General features: G+C 41.0%; 1 protein-coding gene across 4 annotated transcripts in view; it reads left to right on the top strand.

Annotated features, from left to right (window-relative positions):
• ITPK1 (inositol-tetrakisphosphate 1-kinase) overlaps positions 1-20,181 on the top strand; it is a 137,759-nt gene that overhangs the window by 26,155 nt on the left and 91,423 nt on the right. For all 4 annotated transcript variants that reach the window (XM_058842138.1, XM_058842132.1, XM_058842145.1 and 1 more), the window contains exon 3: positions 5,320-5,344. In XM_058842138.1, the coding sequence (XP_058698121.1) occupies positions 5,320-5,344 (25 nt within the window). The remainder of the gene's footprint in view (positions 1-5,319; positions 5,345-20,181) is intronic.

Below are 20,181 nucleotides of genomic sequence, written 5' to 3'. Positions count from 1 at the left end.
TAGCCCTGTAATGTTTTATTAAACAGACTGAAACTTTGTCTTAATATTTAGTCACTAAAGGTAGTTTATTTTCTTTAGTTACTGTTTGCAGTGCCTATTTTCTTTCTTTCATGGCCCTTTCCTCCCTTCTGCTTGAATGTCTGAAGCATTGGTGTTGGATGCTTCACTTTGTCATTGCTTTCAGGATACGGGGTTGGTGGGTTTCCGGCTGTATCTTTGCTGTGAGATGCTGGTGAATGTTTGTGTGTGTTGTAGTGGGAATTCATGGCACTGCAGGTGAATACCAGAGCAATGCTGCTCTACCAAGATCCTCTCTTACTTTCTAGTCCCTTTCAGGGCATTTTGTTCTGATACAGCACTCGTAAGAAGCATTTTTATGGCTGTAAATGGGATGATAAAACACTTTGAAGGTGTGGAGAACATCAGATAGTTCTACCAAATGTCACGTGTGAATGGGGTGGTGGTGTGAAAATCTCTTATGGTGTTGTAGTGTCTGATGTGTGAGGGCTCCTATTACTTGGACCATTCCCTGTTTATACAAACAAGGAAGAAATGCATGAATGTGGCTGCCTTCTCTGGGGTTTTATCCTACTTGAAAGGTCTTCCATGGCAACCCAAAGTCTTGGGTTTTTTTCCAGCCCACGTAAAGAGCACTTAGAGTTTGAAGTGAAATGTTTTCTCTTCTGTACTATGTTATCTGTACCTACCAGACTGTAAAGGTGCACTCTACTTCCATTCTTCTTTGGATCTATGATGCTTTACAGACTGAGGAAATTGAGAACTCCCTCCCCCAAATGTCAACTTTTGATCCATTTCAGACATAAAACTTGCCAGAATACAGATTAGTGGGGAAAAGCTTGCTAAAAGGTAAGTGTAGTCGGATATAAATTAATAAAAATAAGTGATTAATTGCCTGCTTGATAGTCTGTGTGCAAAAAACCAAACTTCTGGACCCCTGTTACAGCTGAGTTTTGCCTTGTTTCAGATGCCCTCAGGTATTGTCCTCATGATGGATGTGGCTGTGAGCCAGAGCCCCAGGACAGCAAGCACCCCAATATTAGAGCTGCTGCTCGGTTGCTTCCCTGATAGACAATAAGGTGGAATCCATCAGTGATGAAAAATAATAAAAGCAAGGATTGTCACGAATGTCTAATAAAAAAAATGTATTCTGCTGATGTGAAAGCAAAGGCAATTAAGCTGAGCTTGCCTTTATGCCAGGAGGGGAAATAGGTGTCCACAAGATTGTGGCTGTCCAGTACTGGCTGATTTGCAGTGTGGTGGAAAGTCTTAGTGGCTGCAGGTTTTTGCATCAAATCTGCCCTTTGATGCCAGTGTACTTCTTTTCTGTGAAAATGCCTTTTTTTAATATTAAAGCAATACATTATTATTATGATCATTATTATTATTTATTTGGTACTTCTTTACCTGGGAAATGTAAAGAAGTAGCTTCAAAGTTATATCTGAGAAAATTAACTTCACTGCATGTACAATACAAAGATTGCCTTTTACTTTTGAAATTGTAAATTCCATTTGGCATTTTTCAATCTGTCACTCGGACCATACAGCAAAAACAATTTGCTTCATTTAACCATGACTGTAATATACAACCTGATAGTATTTTTTTCTCTTTTAACTGTCATTCACTATGATATTCAGGTCCTAGATGCTGTGGGGAATTCGGCCAAACTGTTTACTTTGAATGTTAAAAAAAACATAATCCCAACCACAAAAGCCATCTATTTGACATAGTTTGAGGCTGTGGTAAAGCATCAATTTCAAGACATTAATTAATGTGCTTTTAGTAACTTAATATTGAATTCTTCTTTAAATCCATACATCATTTCAACTTAAACATTAAGTCAACTAGCATGGTGATTATTTTAATTGCTCTTATATACAGGGAGGCTTGCATTATCCATTAGAGTTGTTCAGTGGTTTCAGGTATAGAACTAATAAGTTGGAACAAGCTTTTGGGTTTTATTTGGTATTGCAGGCTAATGCAGCAGTTGCTTAAATGGTTTCTGGTTTTCCTGTAAGTATTGCAGTGTGCAGATGATTGTTGAAATGAAATGCATTTTAAAATTAGTAACCTCTGTGAATGTAGTTTAGAACTGACCATTTTTCAAATGTCTATTCAATGAAAGTGAACAGACGCAGTCTCTCTTAGACACAGCTGAGTTGCCTCTTTGGAGGCAGAAGGGAAATAGAGCTAATAATGACCTTTCTTTTCTCCTCAGAAAGAGAGATTTGTCAGCAGGCAGCTAGGCCGGCTGGGAATGGGAGCCCTTCCCCTGGTAGGCAGTGGCTCACTTTCGAACTGCATGAGAAGCTAGAAAGTCATTTCCCATGAGGGACAGAAGAGTAGTGGTCAGTACACCAGGTGAAATAGTCATCCCATCCCATCCTGTCCATCATGCCCTGCCTGTTCTCTGCTAAAGAAACAGCCCAAAAGAATGTGCATGAGAGTTGTAGGATGTATTTTTCTTATTGGCTTTTTAAAGCACAATAGGAAGAAGTGGTAACTGGTCCACGGCTCTGTCAGACTCCCAGCACAATTCATTCAGCAACTGTCTTGTCTCCATTGTGTGTCCTGCACAGGCAACCCCTTGTTGGGGAATTATGGCCCACAGTCTGCTTCATTCTCTCTGTTTACTCTTTTTTTTACAAGGTCCTAGAGTTTCTTGTGCATAGGATCAGCTTTCTTTCCATGTCTGACCCTAAGCCCTTTCCCAGGTGACGTAAGGCAGCTTGTGTGGTTAGATGGCATTGCATGCTTGGTTGCATAAGGGATGTCTTGCTGCCCTGAGCCTGCAGCTGTGACCTGCCTGGCTGAAAAGCCTGGAATGACTGGCTTAGGAAATCTTCCATGCAGAGAATAACATTATAAGAATATAAGAGAAAAAGCTAATAACAAAACTGAAGTGCATGGTTTGACATCCTGGTTGTTTGGATACTTCTTGTTTTTAAAATGCCTTATTTTCAAATGATAATACTTTGGTAGAGGATTTTTTCCCAAATGAATTAGTCCTCAAAATACTTCTATGTTTTTTTGTCCCCTGGGTTTAAGTAGAAAAAGTTCTCATATTTCAGGTGACAGAAAGGACATCCGGCTCCCCTCTGAAAAGGGGAAGACCAGCCTAGAAGCCAGCCTTGGTGACTGCTTCCTTCTTCCTGTACCTGTTTAAGCACGTGTGGCATCGTACCTGAGAGCAGGCACCCTTCTCTATCTGCCTGTGTGCTGTTCTGGCTCCTTCCCTTCTGCTGGGACAGTGCAGTTAGTTTTAGTAAGTCCCAGAAAATTTGCGAAGTTCATTTTGGGGGGATTAGAAACCATTTGGACTGATTCTTTATCTCACATGGGTTTGAGAGAACCCAGCTCAGGAATATTTATCTTCCTCAAAGTAGAATAAAGTTTATTCAGTGTGTATATAGACATGACAAGAAATGCGGCTTTTGCCATCAGCCACTGTCCTTTCAGGGTCTCTGGTGCAATTTTGACTGAAGCCTGGTATATTTCCATTGTAGTTCTGAGTTGTTCTGTTTACTCCAGGGCAGACACAGCAAAAATGTTTGATTATCTTAAGTTTTAGCTTACAATACTTGAAATGCTTCTGAGTAGTCTGCTGCCCTAATTTATGAAATAGCATTCCTTGCCTAATTTTTCCTATTTTTCTTGCTTAGCTCTGTGAAAATCATGCTTTCAACAATTTGGCTATTAACTTTTACTCTACAAGACTCATTTTCTTCTCATCACAGAGTTGGAACACATCTGGCCAGCCTAAGGTGATGATCTACAGTAGTGCTTCCCACACCATAATGGGAGTATATTTATCACCCACTGCTTACAGCTACTGTTGCCTCCAAGAGGGCTTTGAAATTCTTTGCAAGAGGTGCTTGGTTTCATTTTCTCTTTTATTTCCTTGCTGAGCTCTCAAAACAGGCTCTCTGCTGTGTCTGTGCATTGAATGCTGCTTCCAGGCCAGAGGGACTCCAGACTGGTAAAGTGGGAAGACCGGGCAATTTGTGTCGTAGATGCTGATTGATCGCCTGTCCCTTTGGGCATCTTTGTAATGGCCTCCCAAAAGAAAGACCTACTGTATTGGGTGGAAAACTGGAGGAGCCATTGTGTATTCAGCAGTGTGCAGCATTTGTGGCTATGGACAACAACACAGACGCTCTTAGATAGAAAAGCATTGAGGGCAGAGTTAGGCCGTCCTGTTCTATAACCTCCCCCAAAAAGGGGGCTTTGATTTTCACATACGGGGCTAGTGGGAACAAGGAAGAGAGATTCCCATCTTGTGCTTGCTGAGGCTTTTTGTTTTTAAGTTAAATTTCCTATGTCTTCAAAGTGAGTAGAAAATTCTAACTTCCTTAAATAGCCTGCGTGTATTGGGAGGAGGGGAAGGAGCAGGAATGGCTGGGCTTTGTGCCAGGGATTCAGTTCTGCTCTCAAGATCAGTGCAGAAATGGTTTGTTTTGTGTGATAACTTGTCAAAGGCAGTGACTGAGCATTGTCTGACTGCATGTACCTGAATCTCAATTCTCATACCAGCAGAGTAGACAACTTGTCTCTGCAAATCTGCCTAAACTGGCTCTACCGATTGTATTTCTCAACATTTTGGTATATAATTCATAGGCCTCTCCAGTCTCTCATCCCTGGCAATTCAGGATCACTGGAAGGATTCTCCATATGGCCAGAGGCTTGGGCCTTTCTGATAAACCCTAAATATTTGAACTGTGTTCTTGAAGGAATTGAACTGTCTACAAGCCTTTGAACTGGAGTGCAGGGTAGCATCCTGTGTACCCAAGATGACAGGGTTAAAATAAGGCTGTTAATAAGAGGATAAATGGATGCAAGGTGCAGTGTTCATTCTCCCTGACATTTATACCTGTATCCTTGGTTCAAAATAAGAGATCTGTCAAGCGTGCAGAATATGCTGTGATACAGTTTGCACACTCTGAGGGCAGATGAGAAATGAAAAGCAAACTAGATCTAATTAAAATAGAGATTGCTCCCTCTCTAATATCAGCCACTTCCTACCTGTGCTCACCTGACAGCTCTATCAGTCCCAGCACTGCAGCTGCTTAGTATTCATCTTGAGTTACTTCTGGGGCCATGATTCAGAATCTGCCAAAGTGCTTCCTAGACAGGGAAAGAAACTGAACAAGTGCTTTCCTGAATTTGAATCAGGTTATTAGTGCAGATTTTTATTGTTTGCATTCTAGTAGAAGCAGTGCTTCTCCATTAGTTTTTGTTTTTACATATTCCCCATATTTCCAACACTAACCTTTCCTCTTTTTTTTCTTCCTTTTTTTCAGGAAAAGAGGCGTAGAAGTAGTACAGGTGAGTAAAAGCTCTATTTTCTTGTAAAGAAGGCTTTCTGATTTTAAATACTGTCATTTGGATGCTGATATGGCCTGGGCTTAATGATTTTTCTTTCCATTCATTTCTTTATGAGATACTGCTTTTGGAAAGACAGGATTCCCCTTTTATGAAGCATGTGTTGTGCCCACATGCAGTCCAGCTTAATAGGTACCCTAGTGAAAGTGGGAATGCAGTTAGGCTTTTCTTGTGTCTGCCAGTTAATAAGATCTGATAGTTGATTAGGTGATGTTACTGTTTTAATTGCATTCACAGGCAGTCAAGCTTAACAGAAACAGGATCTGCCCTGTGAAAAAAAAGCTATGGCAGAAGGAATGTTCTTGCAACCATTGAGCACTGAAATGATACTAAAGTACCTTCAAGTTGTGGGCTATCTACAGATAAGTTCAAGTGTTGGCTACATTTGTTCTTTCCCAGGTCTGAATGGTCATATTTCAGACAAGATGTTACTTAAAGGATGGTGTCAGCTTGTGAAAGGAATTATGTTACGTGTCAGCTGTGACATGGAATACTGTAAGCCCTGAAAGATGAAGGGGAAGCATTCTCTTTCTTTTTCTGGCTTGTTTTGGGTACGTAGAAGAGCTGTATGTCATAGGTTTCAGTCTTGCTGATACTTACCAGGTGCTTGTTTTGAACTCTGAAGTGGTGAGTTCCTTACATAGTAAAAGTGATGATGACACTGCTTCAATAGAGGTGGCAGAGGAGAGAGGAGGAAAATAGTGTGCCAGCCATGGGTAATCAAGGTTGCTCTTAAATCCATGTGAAAGGTGCTTCTCAACCCCAGCAGGGAGCAGGAGAAAAGCATTTAACAAAAAATAAACTGAGAAATCAGGCCATGTTATTTTGAAGAATCCACTGTCAGAAAAGACTTAAAAAATTCTTATTGTTAGTTAAAATTCAGAGTATGTCCTTCAGTTATGAGTGGCTGTCTGAGAACTGCATTGTGTTAGAAGGACAAAGAGCATATACTTTACTGGCTGTATTTAACCTTTCACCACTACAGCATCATCTTCCCTACATGTACCCCCTATTGCTCAGAGCTAAGGGGCAGCTTCTTTCATCAGTTTTGATACTGGCATTACCAGACTGATAAAAACAAACCTGCATTTGCAAAGCACAGCTTGATCAGGAGCACAGGGAGAAAGCTAGCTCATATTTGTGTCACTGTCTAGGGGACATTATTACTTTATTAACACCCCAGTGTATTGCAGTCCAATGCCTGCATTTGTTATACATGCCTTGCACCTGCACTGTACATTTAAGCAGCAAGGGACTCAGATGAATTCAGTGATGCATCCATTAGTTGAGCTGAGGGCAGACTCCATTTTACCTCATGGATTAAAGTTGCTGTCCTTCCACAGGTTGCCTCTTAGTCTAATGTTTGTGTAGCTTAATGGCTAGTCATCAGATAGACACAAAATTATTGGAAAGTATTTATTTATTGTAAGAGCATTTTGGGAAACATTTGGGCAGAACTAGACAGAACTTTGTCCCCATAAAAGCGCTTTATGGTCTCATAATTTATGGTCTCAGATTCAACAGTGTGGTTGAGATGTCAGACAAATCTGTACTGGGAATTTGTGCCCCAAAGGCACACCTCAATCACTGGTGCCTGCTGTTCTGCTGGAACAGGATGGATAGAAGTGTGTGATCACCCTTTGCCTTGTGTGTTGCTTTATATATTCTGATGCATGTGCTGTAGGGAATGTATCAAAAATGGGCCCTTTCTTCATCTCTTATTGCTAGAAACCTTTGCTTGAGGCACCTCTCATGATCCGTCCCCCTAGCCCTGCTTCTAGATGAAGGATTATCTTGGTCCTTCTGGTGCACAAGGTTTATTTGACAGAGGGAATATTGTGTTCCTGTGTCAAGCAGCAGCATTTCTTTGATTTGCTTCCCTTTCTCCTTTAAAGGATCTGTCCTGTTAGAGAGAAACCAGCTCTTAGATCTGACAGTAGGCAAGTAAATCAAAACCCAAGATACACAGGATGTTCACCTATTTTCTTCTTTACATTCAGAAGACATCTGAATTTATATAGACTTGCTTTCCAGTAATTAGTGAGTTGGAAGGTAAGGTTTAGTCACATGCTGCTAGAGAGCAAAGCATGAGGGACTGGTATGTGCTGACTTCTGTGAACATACATCAGATTATTCTTTTCCAAAGATGCTTCACAGGAGTAAGAAAGGATTTTCTACTACTAAAGGAAAGTCTTGTAAGTCTTCAAATAAGCACCTGTGTGACTTCTGTTTCCTTCCTTCAGAGAGGATTTAGGATAGTCCTCTCTTCTTCAGCTAGACAGATTAAATTCTTTTATTTTGCTTTCTTAGAGCTAATTGTGCTATACAGATGCAGTGAGCTGCTGCTAGACAGCAATTAACATTTCATGACTTGTCTTCAGGTTTTGTATTTTGTCTTCTCTCAGACTTCCACTTTCAGCAGAGAGAATGGTTCCAGCTTTCTATTTTTACTGAGTAGGGAAACATGCACATCCTCTAAAGAGAAATAAAACAAGAACAGCACTGGCAGTGGGATGCTAGGCAGGCATTCTCCTTTAGCTAGCAGTAACACCTTAATTAAAGCATCACATTGAAAACAAACAGAAAACCTCTCAACTTGTGTGGTGATTAATAATGGGTTTTTTTTAGAAATCTGATTAATTTCTAACATAATAAGAATTCAATGTGAACTCAAGGTACAAGAGCTGAAATGTGCAGTGTTATGTAGTACAACCGAGTAACATTCATCAAGCTAGCTGGCTTAGAAGATGGTACAGTAGATTAATTAAATAAAAAGCTTTCAAGGTTATGAACTTTCAATAGACAGTATGAGTCTGAGCCTGCACCCAAACATTTTGGAGCATGAATAATAAGATTAGCTCATTTCTGTTTTTCCAGTGGACATGGCAGAACTCTGAGTAGCAGCATCCTTAAAATCTGGCAATCTTTTGGGTCTAGATATGCTTTCTGCAACTTAAATCCAAGTCAGTGTGGCAGCCGCAAACCAGTGTTATATTACAAGGAAAAAACAAAAAAAAGCTATTTACTAGCTTTTCAAGATGGGTTCTTAACAGAATACTGTGCTGCATCTCTCCCCTTATTATGGGACATTCGCTTATTTTCTTTAGGCAGGGATCACTTGAATATCAGGGTGCTTTTTGAATTAGGGTGCTTACTTGTTTATACCCCACAAGGTGAGGAAACAATCTTGTTCCACTGTTGCAGGAGGAAAGACTGAAGGATGTCTCTTGTTTCTCCCAGGGACCTGTTGCAGTACCAGCCCCAGTGCTGTTGTGGTCTGTGCTGCAACCCTGTGCTGCAGGAATTTCAGCTGCAGCTGTCTCGCAGGGGGTGTCGGGCCACTAGCTTGTGCTGGCTGTGTGGGCACAAAGGCAAGAGCAGCTAAAGGTGGTCAGCAGGGCTGGGGTTGCTGGCTCTCTTCCAGTGAAAGACAGCACCAATTCAGCTGCGTTTAACCTTCCTGTATTTAAAGTTTTCTCAATGTATTGCTCTTGTGGTTCCTGTGGCACTTCCACACCTTCTCCTTTCTTACCGTCTCTTCCCACCCTTCACAGCTGCCTGCTCAGCTGGTGTGGCTTGAGCTGGTGGCCAGAGAAGGGTAGAGATGCCCTGAACAGGTGACAGACATGACTGAAGCCATCTGCCATGGCCCGCAGGCAGTTGCCAGGCAGGCAGCAGCTGGCAAGGCTGAGGCAGAGCAGCTCTTGTGCTGGCATTGGGGTGCTTTGCCAGAAAATGCTTAAACTGAAGCATTTCTTAATAAATTCTTTCATCGCTGTTTCAAGGGGAAGACTGCCTATGAAGCTGTGCAGTGGATGGATGATGAGGTGTTTATTACTAAAAAAGCTATTTTCTGTAATGGAAACTAGCAAATAAGGGTTTTATGTATTGTCTTAAAAGTAAAGCTGTTTCTGATTTTGTTCAGTGTCCAGCCCTCCATCTCTCAAATTAACGGAGAGCAAAATTTAGGATTGAAAATTGTCGGTTCATCAGCTAGTGCAGGTGGCTAGTTTCTTATGACTGTACGCTGGCATGGGAGAGAAAGAACATCTACCTTGTTTTTCAGGAAAAATCTATTGGCTTAAAAGAATTTAAGAGTGGAAACATGTGCACTGAAGTGGAAATCATCACAAGTACCTCTGATAGAGACATGCATTTATTTTTATTTCACAAGCTATGCAAAACCAGAATAATTATCTGCAGCCCTTTAGCTTCTGACAAATTGCCAGTTCAGTTTTTGTGTGACAAACTTTGGAGCCTTCATATTTCTCACGTCTTCAAAGCTGTTTCAAGTACTTCCACACCCAAACTTTCCTAGAGCTCTTTCTTGCACTTTTAATTCTAAAATAGTGAAGATTTCCTATTTTTGGTGGGTGTTTTTGGATCAAATGAACACTAATGCTCTTTTACCTTAGAAAGATGTTCTAGTCAGTTGGCTATAAAAGTGGGATTAGTAGTATTTCAAACTATGCTTTTTAATAGCTGTGAGATGTGAAGGAGAACTTGTTTTCTGATGTGGAACAGCTGATTGTAGTAGTTACAATGGTCTCGACTGCTGTCTTGTTTTTCCATTTTCCCCCCAACTCTCTGGGAATCAAAATATTTGAAATATTTTACTTTGGAAAAGAAGACTGTCCTTTGAGACATGGGTTTTCTTGAAGCCTGCAAAGGAGAATTCAGGGTGCCCTCCGCACTTTTTAGTTCTTCAATCAAAATGGAATACTAATGACAATGATTTCTACCATTTGTTGTCAGGGAACTGTTTTCTAGAAAGGAGGAGAGATTTATTTTCACATGAGGTATTAATGGAATAAGCTTGAAACAGCAGTGTTCTAACCAAGAAATGAGCTTGTAAAATATATATTTGATAGCATATACAGAAAGATGTGACTGGAAAGTTTCCAAAGCAAGCAAGGTTGTTGAGATGTTGGAGAGTTGGCTCTCTAGTACTGGGAGAAGAAAGTTTATTTTTACATGCATGCCAGGCCTTCAATAAAGTGCATGTTTTCCTGAGAATGGCAGCCTGCTTTGCCTTCAGTGCATTTTTGGAAATGATGCTGTAGTGGCCCTTCCCAGTCTGGACTGTGTTAGGTACTTTGTGTGTGTTTGAAGGTAGGGGGCCACTGCTTAAAATCTTGGAAAGATCCTGATACTTCTTAGTGCCAGTGCTACACAGGGTGTGCTAAGCACACAAAGCAGGGTCTTACAAAAAAGTGCATTAATGTCAGTTTCAAACCCAGAAACAGCAGGAGTGTGGAAGAACAAATCCCAGGCAGAATCATTCCCCTGGTCTTTCTCAGTGGGGGAGATCCTTCTGTGTGAGACGTTTGCAGTAGCTGAGAAGCAGCATTGCCCAGCAAGAATGAAGCACAGGTTCCAGTGCAGAGGGAGATGACTTTGGCACAATGATGGTCAGCTGGGTACAGCATGGGCCTCTCTGGTCCACTGGGGAAGAAGAATAAATACACATCTGTTTGGGCAGGGAAGGCAGGCAAAACTATGGAACATTTTCACTGTGTGGATTAAATGAAGATTAATGAATCTAATTAAATGCAGATTAAATGAACAACACTTATTCTTAAAAATTAGAGTAAGCCAAGCAAATCAAATTGCATTTAGATTTATTTTCACTTTGAGTGAGTGAGAGAGAGAACCATGAAGAATTTTTGTGTCCCAGAGAGAGTCTCTTACTGACTGGTTTGACTGCTTTCTTTTGATGGTGAATCCCAGTAGCCTCGGAGAGGTGTGGGTTCTGCAGTTGGTTGCAGACAGCACCTGTGTGAGTGAAAACATTACTAAGATTTAGAAATCTGTAACTAATGTATAATGAATGGTTGTCAGGTTGGAGCTTGTACTGTTTTTGCCTATGGAGACACTGCTGCAGCCCCTTTGTCTTTTCCCCACTCCTTGGTATGTAGTGATGAGGCAGTGATTCCTAACAGTGCTAAGGGCTGGGAGTTGGGAAGTCCTGAGTGAAAATCCAATCCCTGTGGGACCTCTTCCAAAGGTTTTGGTGGCTGTAATGGGACTGGAATTGCAGTGCTTTGTCACTGCACACACTTTAGGCAAGTCCCTTACAAATTCTGCCTTTGTTTCCTAATGAAGGTAATATTCTACATAGTGAAATGCCATTTAAGTTACTTTCATATATCTAAGTGGATAGATTTAGAGATAAATGAGTGTGTGAAGGAAAATGGGACTGTTAATTTCTGAAGATTGGTGTGTAATACTCTTTCTGTCATTAGCATATGTCTTCCCAGATACTTCTATGAACTGAAAAGCTTCATAAATCCGCCAAGAAGAAACAGTATGGATAAAAATAAGACCCTCAAAGAAATGCTGGATTGTAAAACTCTTTATTTGCCTCTTCTTGGATCATTCAGTCCCAGTCTTTGCAAAAAAAAGCCACGACAATTAGATTGCTTTTTTGAATCATGATTATTGCAGTGGTGCCTACTGGCTTACAAAGACTTGGCTTTGAGTCTGCATTAAACAATAGAAGTGTTTGTCTCACTGGATGCAGGTGTTGTGATATGGTATCAAAACAGGCACATGGAGTGTGTTCAGAGGCATGTGACTCAGGAAATGCCTCATTTTAAAACTAACCTGTCTCATTTGCAGTTTTGCTGAAACTGCAAAGTCACTGTTGAAGTACAAATATGCATGTAGCTCTTTTGACCTTTTCTGAAGTTTTTTCTTGGAGTAGGAAGGATAGGGAGTTAATATGATACCGTGACAAGGGTGACTGTATCTCTGACCCTGTCCTCTCCCAGATGAATGCCCCATCCTTTGTGTATTTTGGGGATGAAGTCATGCAGTTCTCTGCTCTGTCAGAGTTGCAAGCTCATTCCTGTCACAGCAGTTGTAACCTTGTCTTCAGTCCTAGGGCTTAGTTCTACAGAGATGTTTTTTTGGATCAATGACTCATGTATCCACTGTAGCTCAGACTTGGTTGCTTCCTACAGAAGCTTTATAGAGAGAATATCATCAGAACAGTGAAGGAGGCTACCTGTATGCCTGTCTTCCTCAGTGAGGGTGCTGGTAGGTCTGAACTGCAGAAGATCAGTGGAGCTTTCAGTGTATGTTGACTCTTCTTTCTGCAGCTCCTCCAAGACCTACTCCTTTGATCTGTGGCCTGAGATAATTGTATCTGAAAATATTGCACGCTTGCTTGCTCTTCTGGCAGTTCACAATTAAAGGAGATAAACGTATTCATGTTGCAAGAGTGAATGGTTCCAATCAAATCTGGTGCTTAAAGACATTAAGCCCTAAAATTTCTTAGGTTTTCCTGTGTTTGGTGTTTAGCCTTAAGTTAGAGAAACTCCTAATGCATTTACTTAAGCTGCCTCTGTATAAAACAGAGCACAATCAAATACAGCAAAAACTGGAAATGTTTTCCTGAACATCATTGCCTTCATGGAAATATAGCAGAAGACAGAAGAGTGGCTTGAACTTAATTGCAGCAACTGAACTTCAGCCCCCATCCCATCCCCTTTTTTTCTCTCCAAGGGGCACTGTGTTTTAAAGGTGATGTCTTTTCCTAGCATAAGTATTTATTTTTCACTTTAACTCTGCATTTCCGGTGATAGCAATACACTTGTTTTTTCTTTCAATTTCTTTTTGGCAAAGTGTAGACCTCTTTGCTATATGTCTAAACATAGGTAAGACAGAAGGGGTTTCTGCATATGTTGTACGAGTTTTCTGTGCCTTTGGTTGTTATTTTGCAATATCTGGTGGTGGTTTAAAAATAACTTGGTTTTTGGTGAAGAGGAAAAAAGGTCAGCCACAGAACTGACTCTAATATTGACCTGTTGATGGAAAACACTTCTGGACTTTTTGACAGTTTATTTTTCATCACTATCGATTTTTGGTAAAATTTACTGCTAATGGTAACTTTGCACTGGTACCAAAAGCAGTGCAATTAATAATGTAGGGTGTAAATTGCTGAATCTAGGATTTCAGTTTGAAGAAGATGGAAGATTACCAGGAGAAACTTAGATGATTATAAGCATAGTCTCTACAAAGTGAGGTAGAAGTGGTTTATCCCAGATGTGTGTTTCTTAAGCATATGGTCACAGAGCTGTAGTGTGTTAATTTTTAAATTTATTTTTATTTTTTTTCAACCCCCTTCCCTCATGTGACTTGTAACAAAGGAGATTGCTGCTGCAGCTTTATAGATGAGATTAGTGTGGCTCTCTACTGGCTATGCCAGGAGCAAGGGTGGATAAACACAGTAAATGGATTGAAATAGTCATTGGATGCCTAAGGGAATTGCTCTGCCCTAAGCAATCCCTTAGCACATGATGGAAGTAGACCTTCCTTTTGGAAAGCACTTTTCAAAGAGAAAGTTGAGGGCAAGCGTTGACTTTATTCCCATAGACTGGGGAGAGCCTGGAGAGAAGCTTTCTCCAGCAGGTTCCTGTGAGTCTCTTTGTTGCTCAGTTTCAAGATAGTGTTCTACTGACATAGTAATCAACCTGTGTAAATCCCAAAGCCAGAGGAACCACAACAGCCATACAGCTTTGTACAGCTCTGTGAGGCAGCTTTGTTCATGGTAATCACAGTTTGTACTCTGCTGTTTCTCTTCCAGATCACCTGCCCACAGAGCAGGGTGATTTTGTTCCCAGGAGGTTCCATATCCAGGTGTGCTTTCTGTGACTCAACAGTGCATTAATATGCACTTCAAAGTGCACCTGACTTCAGTGTGCAGATTCGTCACTGAAATGGTGATGCCATAGTACATTTTACTTTAATGGTTCTTTTTTTATGTTAAGGTTATTTTTGTCAAAAGGAGTCAAAAAAGTTACTTGTTGCCCATATTATAGGTGAATAAGAGCCTGTCAAGATAACTCATCTGCTAGTTTGCTTGTCAGCTTGTAGGATCCTAAGGCAATGCTGTCAGCTAACCAGTCAGTAAAGTATCTCACATTTCTGTCATGATTTAAAGAAAAAAATCAAATTGAGGGTGGTGCTGCTTTGAAAACTTGCACAACAGAGCTTACAGGTGGGAAAGTAGAAGCTATACCTATACACAAAACCATAAAATGCTTCTGTCATTGCTGAGCAATGGACTTACCTTACACTGTGTTTTGGTTGCTATTTTAGGATCCACCATAGTTCAGTGTCTTACTAGAAATCACTGATCAATTTCTCAACCTGAACTTCCTTCAGTAAATTATAGTTGCCTAATTTAATTTCCCAGTTGGTGTGCTTCCCTGAATAAGTTTGTATCTAATTTAAAATTGTTGTGCGTCTTGACTTATACATTGTGTCTTTGAGGGTGTGTTTTAAGGTAAGCATGTAGTTAGTGAGGGCTTTTTTACAAAAAAACTATTCCTCCTTCTGGTACTTTGCCAAAGTGCAGAAGAGTTATTTACAGTGTTTTGACAGAATCATCCCAGGACGAGATGGAAAAGATGCCATTGGGACTGAGCTAATACTGTAAAATGTAAGGAAAACAACTGTTGTAGAGGAATTTTTGGCCGACTTTGCAATCTGAGACACTTTTTAGCTTTGTCATAAATTGTTGATTGGAGCTAAGAGCTTCTTTTACTCAAAGGTCTAAGTGCATTTGAAATTGTTTTCTTGTTCAAGAGGCTTGGTTGCACAACTGCAGTGTCCTGAAACCTCAGCGGCATAGCCAGTGTTAAATTGTTCATCGCCTTACTGATGGCAAGATTAGAGAACAGGCTAACTGCTTTCTGTAGAGAATTTATGTTGATTGCAGAGAGGTCCTTTGCACTTTAGGTTAGCTTGGAAAATGTTCTTTCCTGTGACCTAGATGAGCTTATTTTGTAATACCCTTTCCTTTATGATAACAACCTTTAAGTGTCTGAAAAAGAAAGGCAGCTATAAAGAATACAAACTGCTTTGTACTTTTTTAAGTACAAAGCAGTTTGAAACTGAATCAAAGCAGATTACATGTTCATTAGCCTGTCATGATGACTTACATACTATGCAAGAACTTAATAGCTGGTTATCAGTGAACTAAGTGACTAAAAGGAGGTAGGGATAGCACTTGTTCCCTGCTGGTGGCAGATCCTTCCACTGGTCTCTGCTCCTGATAGTTTTTCCACTTCTGAGCCAAAAACGGCAGGTTAGAGTTGATGATTCTCCATTATCTAGAGAACCTTTTTTCCTACTAGTAAAGGGCCATGTCCTCACACCGCTTTCAGTTCCTGTTGGGTGAGGAAACTACACCCTGGTGGTCAATCTTGTCTAACAGGTGTGTTGAATGGTCAAGTTCTCTGCTTTCTTTTGATAAATGCTGTGATTGCTTTCTTTGAAGTAGCTGCCTGCTGTGTCTCTTCTTAGCTTCTTCAACCTGCTTGTACAATTAAATCAATGTATTTCTACTTTTTCTGTGGCTCCAAAAATTGGAATCTTTTTGAGTGAGCTTGTAGAAGTGGATGCACACAAAAGCTGTGTTGGCTCTGTGAGCACTGTGTGCCACGTAGGTGTGATTATGCTGTGCCTGAGTAGGTACAGCACCCTCAGGCACCAGGACAGTGCTGCTGCTTGTGCTGTAGCACGTTCAGTCTATACAGTACGGTCCAGAGCTTGCAGTGCCTTTTAAAGGTCTGCTGGTGTTATGCCTTTTTACTAGTTTAGGGCAGTCAGCCCTTTGTACAGCAGCTCAGTGGATTATATTTACTTCTGTATTAGTACAGAGTAGGTTTGACTTCAAAATAGCACAAAGAAGGAAAGAGGCTAGTGAGGTACCCTGATGGGCGGTGGGTAGTTGGGACAGTGGAAGCTTAGAAGGCGAGTGGAGTTGCATTTTCCCATCAACTTCTCCCTTGACAAGGTCCTTTCTTCTGAAGTGGCAAACTGCTGACTTAGACACAAGAAAGGTTTAAATGATACTTTCAGCAAATCTGTTTTCACCACACTCCTGTCTTTGTTTACTGTGTCTTTGCACTGCTGACCACCTTGTGTACAAGGAGGACCTTTCCAGGCTGGAATGGGAGTGCCTTACCCAGCTGCAGTCGCAGTGAAACACCAGCTAGGAGCACTAGTGTTGCAGGTATAGAGCATCTTGCTCAGTTTGGAGGGACTGAGTTCAAAGCAAAGACAGGCATGGGCAGCCCCTCGAACCACATGGGACTTGAAAGTTGGTCTTGTGTGGTTGCTAAGCCATGGTCACATCCCAGGAATTGCAGCAGTCCTGAGTTAGTGGAGCTTATTGTCAAGGTGTCCTGTTCTTTCTTAGCAGCTAGTAAAGGGGTCTCTTGGTGTTTTTATGGCTCATGGCTCTGTGACACTTTTGATGTGTTCTTTTCAAATCAAATCTGACTGCTTTTACCTTCTCCATAAATCTGAATATACCCAGTTTTGGAGGGTTGTTTTTTATAACTACTGTCCAAGACTCTCCTGGAGTGAGTACTGCCTAACTCTGCTTACAGCAAAAGTGATTTTGAAGTAATGCTATGCTGCCTTTTTGTTTAAGGAATCAGGATGCAAATGCAGCATAATCATGCATGAAAAATAATCTGTCCATGGAAATGCTGTCTTGATGGTCTACTTTGTTACTGCCCAGATATGTCAGCCTGTAGCCAAGTTTTGGTGCAGTAATACCGTCAAGTTAATGTTTAAAAGAAGAGCTGACAGAGTTTACTTCATCTTCTAGATCTTTACTTCATCTCTCTAGTAGAGAGATGTGCTAAGCATAGTAGCTGATGACTGGGAATTTTAATTCCTTACAAATTTTCTTAGGATTGATGTGCTGCAACTTTATTTATTGAATATCTCAGGATTGTTTATGATTTTGTTTCAAGAACTTGGTGTTTGTAGAGGATCACTTAGCAACAGTCTATGGCACAGTGACATGCTCATGCTAGTACGATGAAAAATAAAACAATGAGGAAACACCCAGAAACACCAAGTAAATAGAAATTTAAAGCAAAACAAAGCAACTCACTGAACAGTTCCACAGTGATGTGGAGGGGCTTGTAAAATTCTTTACCTAGATGTTTGTAGTCTTTACCTGAGGATGCTCTCTGCATGTGTAGATGTTCAGTCATAGGACATTTCCAGCTGTTACAATGGAGCATCTCCTGAATATTTAAAATAGAAGGAACTATTTGATATTGAAGCAACTCATACTTTAATCTGTTAAGTCTTCTTAATTAGTGCTCCACCGAGTAATAGCTAAATAATAAAAGTTTCCTGGAAAGATCTGGGATCTAGACTGCTGTTACAGCTTTACAGCTTTGTGCACTCTTTGTACAACTCTAAGACTCTTCTGGTTCTAATAATCAATATTTCTTTTCCTTTGGTGGAGTTTTTTTCTTGCTTTGGTTTGGGGTTCTCTTTGATTGAGAGGAATTATAAGTTCAGGTCTGAATGTCTGTGTATTTCAGGCCTTTTATTATTGTATATTGATACCAATAATGTGCTTGACTTAAATGACTTCCAAGCAGTACCATGGAAAGGGACCTGGGGTCCTGGTTGATGATACATTGAGCATGAGCCAGCAGTGCCCTGGCAGTCAGGAGGGCCACCCATGTCCTGGGGTCAGCAGGCACGGCATCACCAGCTGGGCAAGGGAGGGGATTGTCCTGCTCTGCTCTGAGCTGGGGCAGCCTCACCTCGAGTGCTGGGGGCAGTTTTGGGTTCTACAATATAAAGGAGACATCAAGGTGTTAGAGGAGGCTGCAGTGACAGAGCTTTTGAAGAGCAAATTTCAAACTTCAGACCACTCTTTGCACCACCAGTTCTGCATCCTTCTTTGTTCCCCTTCACAAACATCTGTGCTGTGGTGTTCAGAACAGGCTGTACTGAAGGACCTGTGTTTGGAGCCCGTCCTGTGCTTGTTCTTGTACTTGAAAGTTGTCTGGAGACAAGCCAACTCCTCTTTTTAAGGTTGCAAAATTGTGCTAGCGTATCAGAGGAACAGCTTTGTTCTCCATGGCTCTTAATAGGCTCCTGAGCCCTGTGCCACATCAGTGAGGCCAGGCAGCATCCCCAGCAGAGCCAGGGTCTATCTGCTCTGTCTGTGGAAAGAAGAGGCAAATTGTGCATGCCTCTGCCTGTGTGTGACCACAGGCCTACCCAATTTGTCTTAATCTATCCAGGTACAGCACTGGAATGCCTGTTTCTTTAGAGAGAGCACTGGTGATGAGAAGCCTCCTGCTTTGTGATGAGCTGTTAGGATGGTTCCCTCTAAACTGCTCATCTCCCTTCTGCTCCTAGCTGGCTGTGTATCAGCTTACACTGCTGTGTTTGTCACACTTTGTTCCCTGCACTGGGTCAGGCAGAAGCGTGTCTTGCCACCAGGGTGTGGCTGCAGCACATGCTGGGCTGCAAGTTATGGTGCTAGCTCTAAGCTGGAGGTGGCAGCCTCAGTGTTTGAACACTTGTTGTTGCACCCTGCAGCCAACCTCAGTGAGGAGTCCTGCCTCCTGGACCACTGCTGAATTACAGCCTGACTCCAGTTGTAATCCTCCAAAAGACAAACATGGCAGAACTAAAGCTGCCTACACTAAATTTTTCATATGTTCCTTTAGATTTTGAAAGGTGATTTTTTTTTTTTTTAAAGGCATAGGAGATGTAGTGGGAACATAAAATATTTACTATGGAGCTGACGTGCTCTAGTAAGGGGAAATAATCAGTAAAAAGTTTTGCTAGATATCAAATTAGCTTCACAGTTAGTAAAAGCTGTTTTAAATAATGATTTTATTATTTTCACAAAGATAAGTATTCTGTAAGGTTGTCAGTTATGATGGAGGTCATGGTGAGGGGAAGTTCTGTGGCTTGGGTCATAGGACAAGTCAGATGACTGACCATACTGGTCCTTCTTATATCTGAAGCCTGGGGTAAGCTGCTAAGTAATGAGCCTGTTTTTCAAAGGTGCTGAGCAGCTGCTGTTGAGGTTCATGCAAAAAACCAAGTGCTCTAGTTGTCTCCTTGGGGTGTAAATATGAATGCATCAGCCCACTCTGCACAGACGTGTGTGTGAATCTCATCCCATCTGTCCACCTGTCCTCCAAAGAATCTTAACTGAAATTTTTTTCCTGAATGAATTCCATTATAAAATGCTGGCAGATTTTCTGACCATCTTTACTGTTAAATTGCTTGTATTTGTGTTGCTCTAGACCTCTTCCTTAGCGATGGAAATGTTCATGAGTGACTTGGAGTTTAGGGGCACAAGAAGGCAGAGCCTCTCAGTCTGTGTCCTTCCTTCTGTGAACATTCATAGAAATTGCTCTACTTTTTTGGCCATTCTTGAGGGACTTTTCTAGCTTCAGAGCAAAATATAATACAATGCAATAGCTTGTGTTAGCTTTGCAAAATAGCATGATTTTGCTATTTGTGTTTCTCATGGCTCTGTTTAAAAAAAATACTACATTGTGAATCTTCTATGGGAATTTGGCTCTGTGATCCTTGTGGGCCCCTTCTAATTCAGGATGTTCTGTGATATCATGATACTCATTGGCAGCTCAGTAGAAGAAAACTAAAATTACAGGCTTTTAATATTTCAGTGATTGCACTTTTATTACTTCGCAGTTAAGGAGTACCTACCATATGCAGGAGAACATGCATACTCCATAGGTGTGTGGTAGGGAAAGAAGGCTTGTAATACTAATTTCAGGATGAAATTTTTTTTTTGTTTTTTTTTTTAAATGAGATAATTTCAGTATTCAATGAGGGATTTTGGTTCTGTAGGAGCTGGTCAAATATAGTAGTCATAAATATAGAAGGCAAGTAGCATGGCAACTTGGAGAACCTCTGCCCCTATAATATAAAGAAAACCCAAACACACCAACAGCTTATTTCTG

The sequence above is a fragment of the Poecile atricapillus genome, chromosome 1 (assembly GCF_030490865.1).
Source record: "Poecile atricapillus isolate bPoeAtr1 chromosome 1, bPoeAtr1.hap1, whole genome shotgun sequence".
Taxonomy (NCBI): Eukaryota; Metazoa; Chordata; class Aves; order Passeriformes; family Paridae; genus Poecile; species Poecile atricapillus.
Note: the sequence above shows the minus strand (reverse complement) of the source record. Positions and strands in the feature narration are given on the sequence as shown.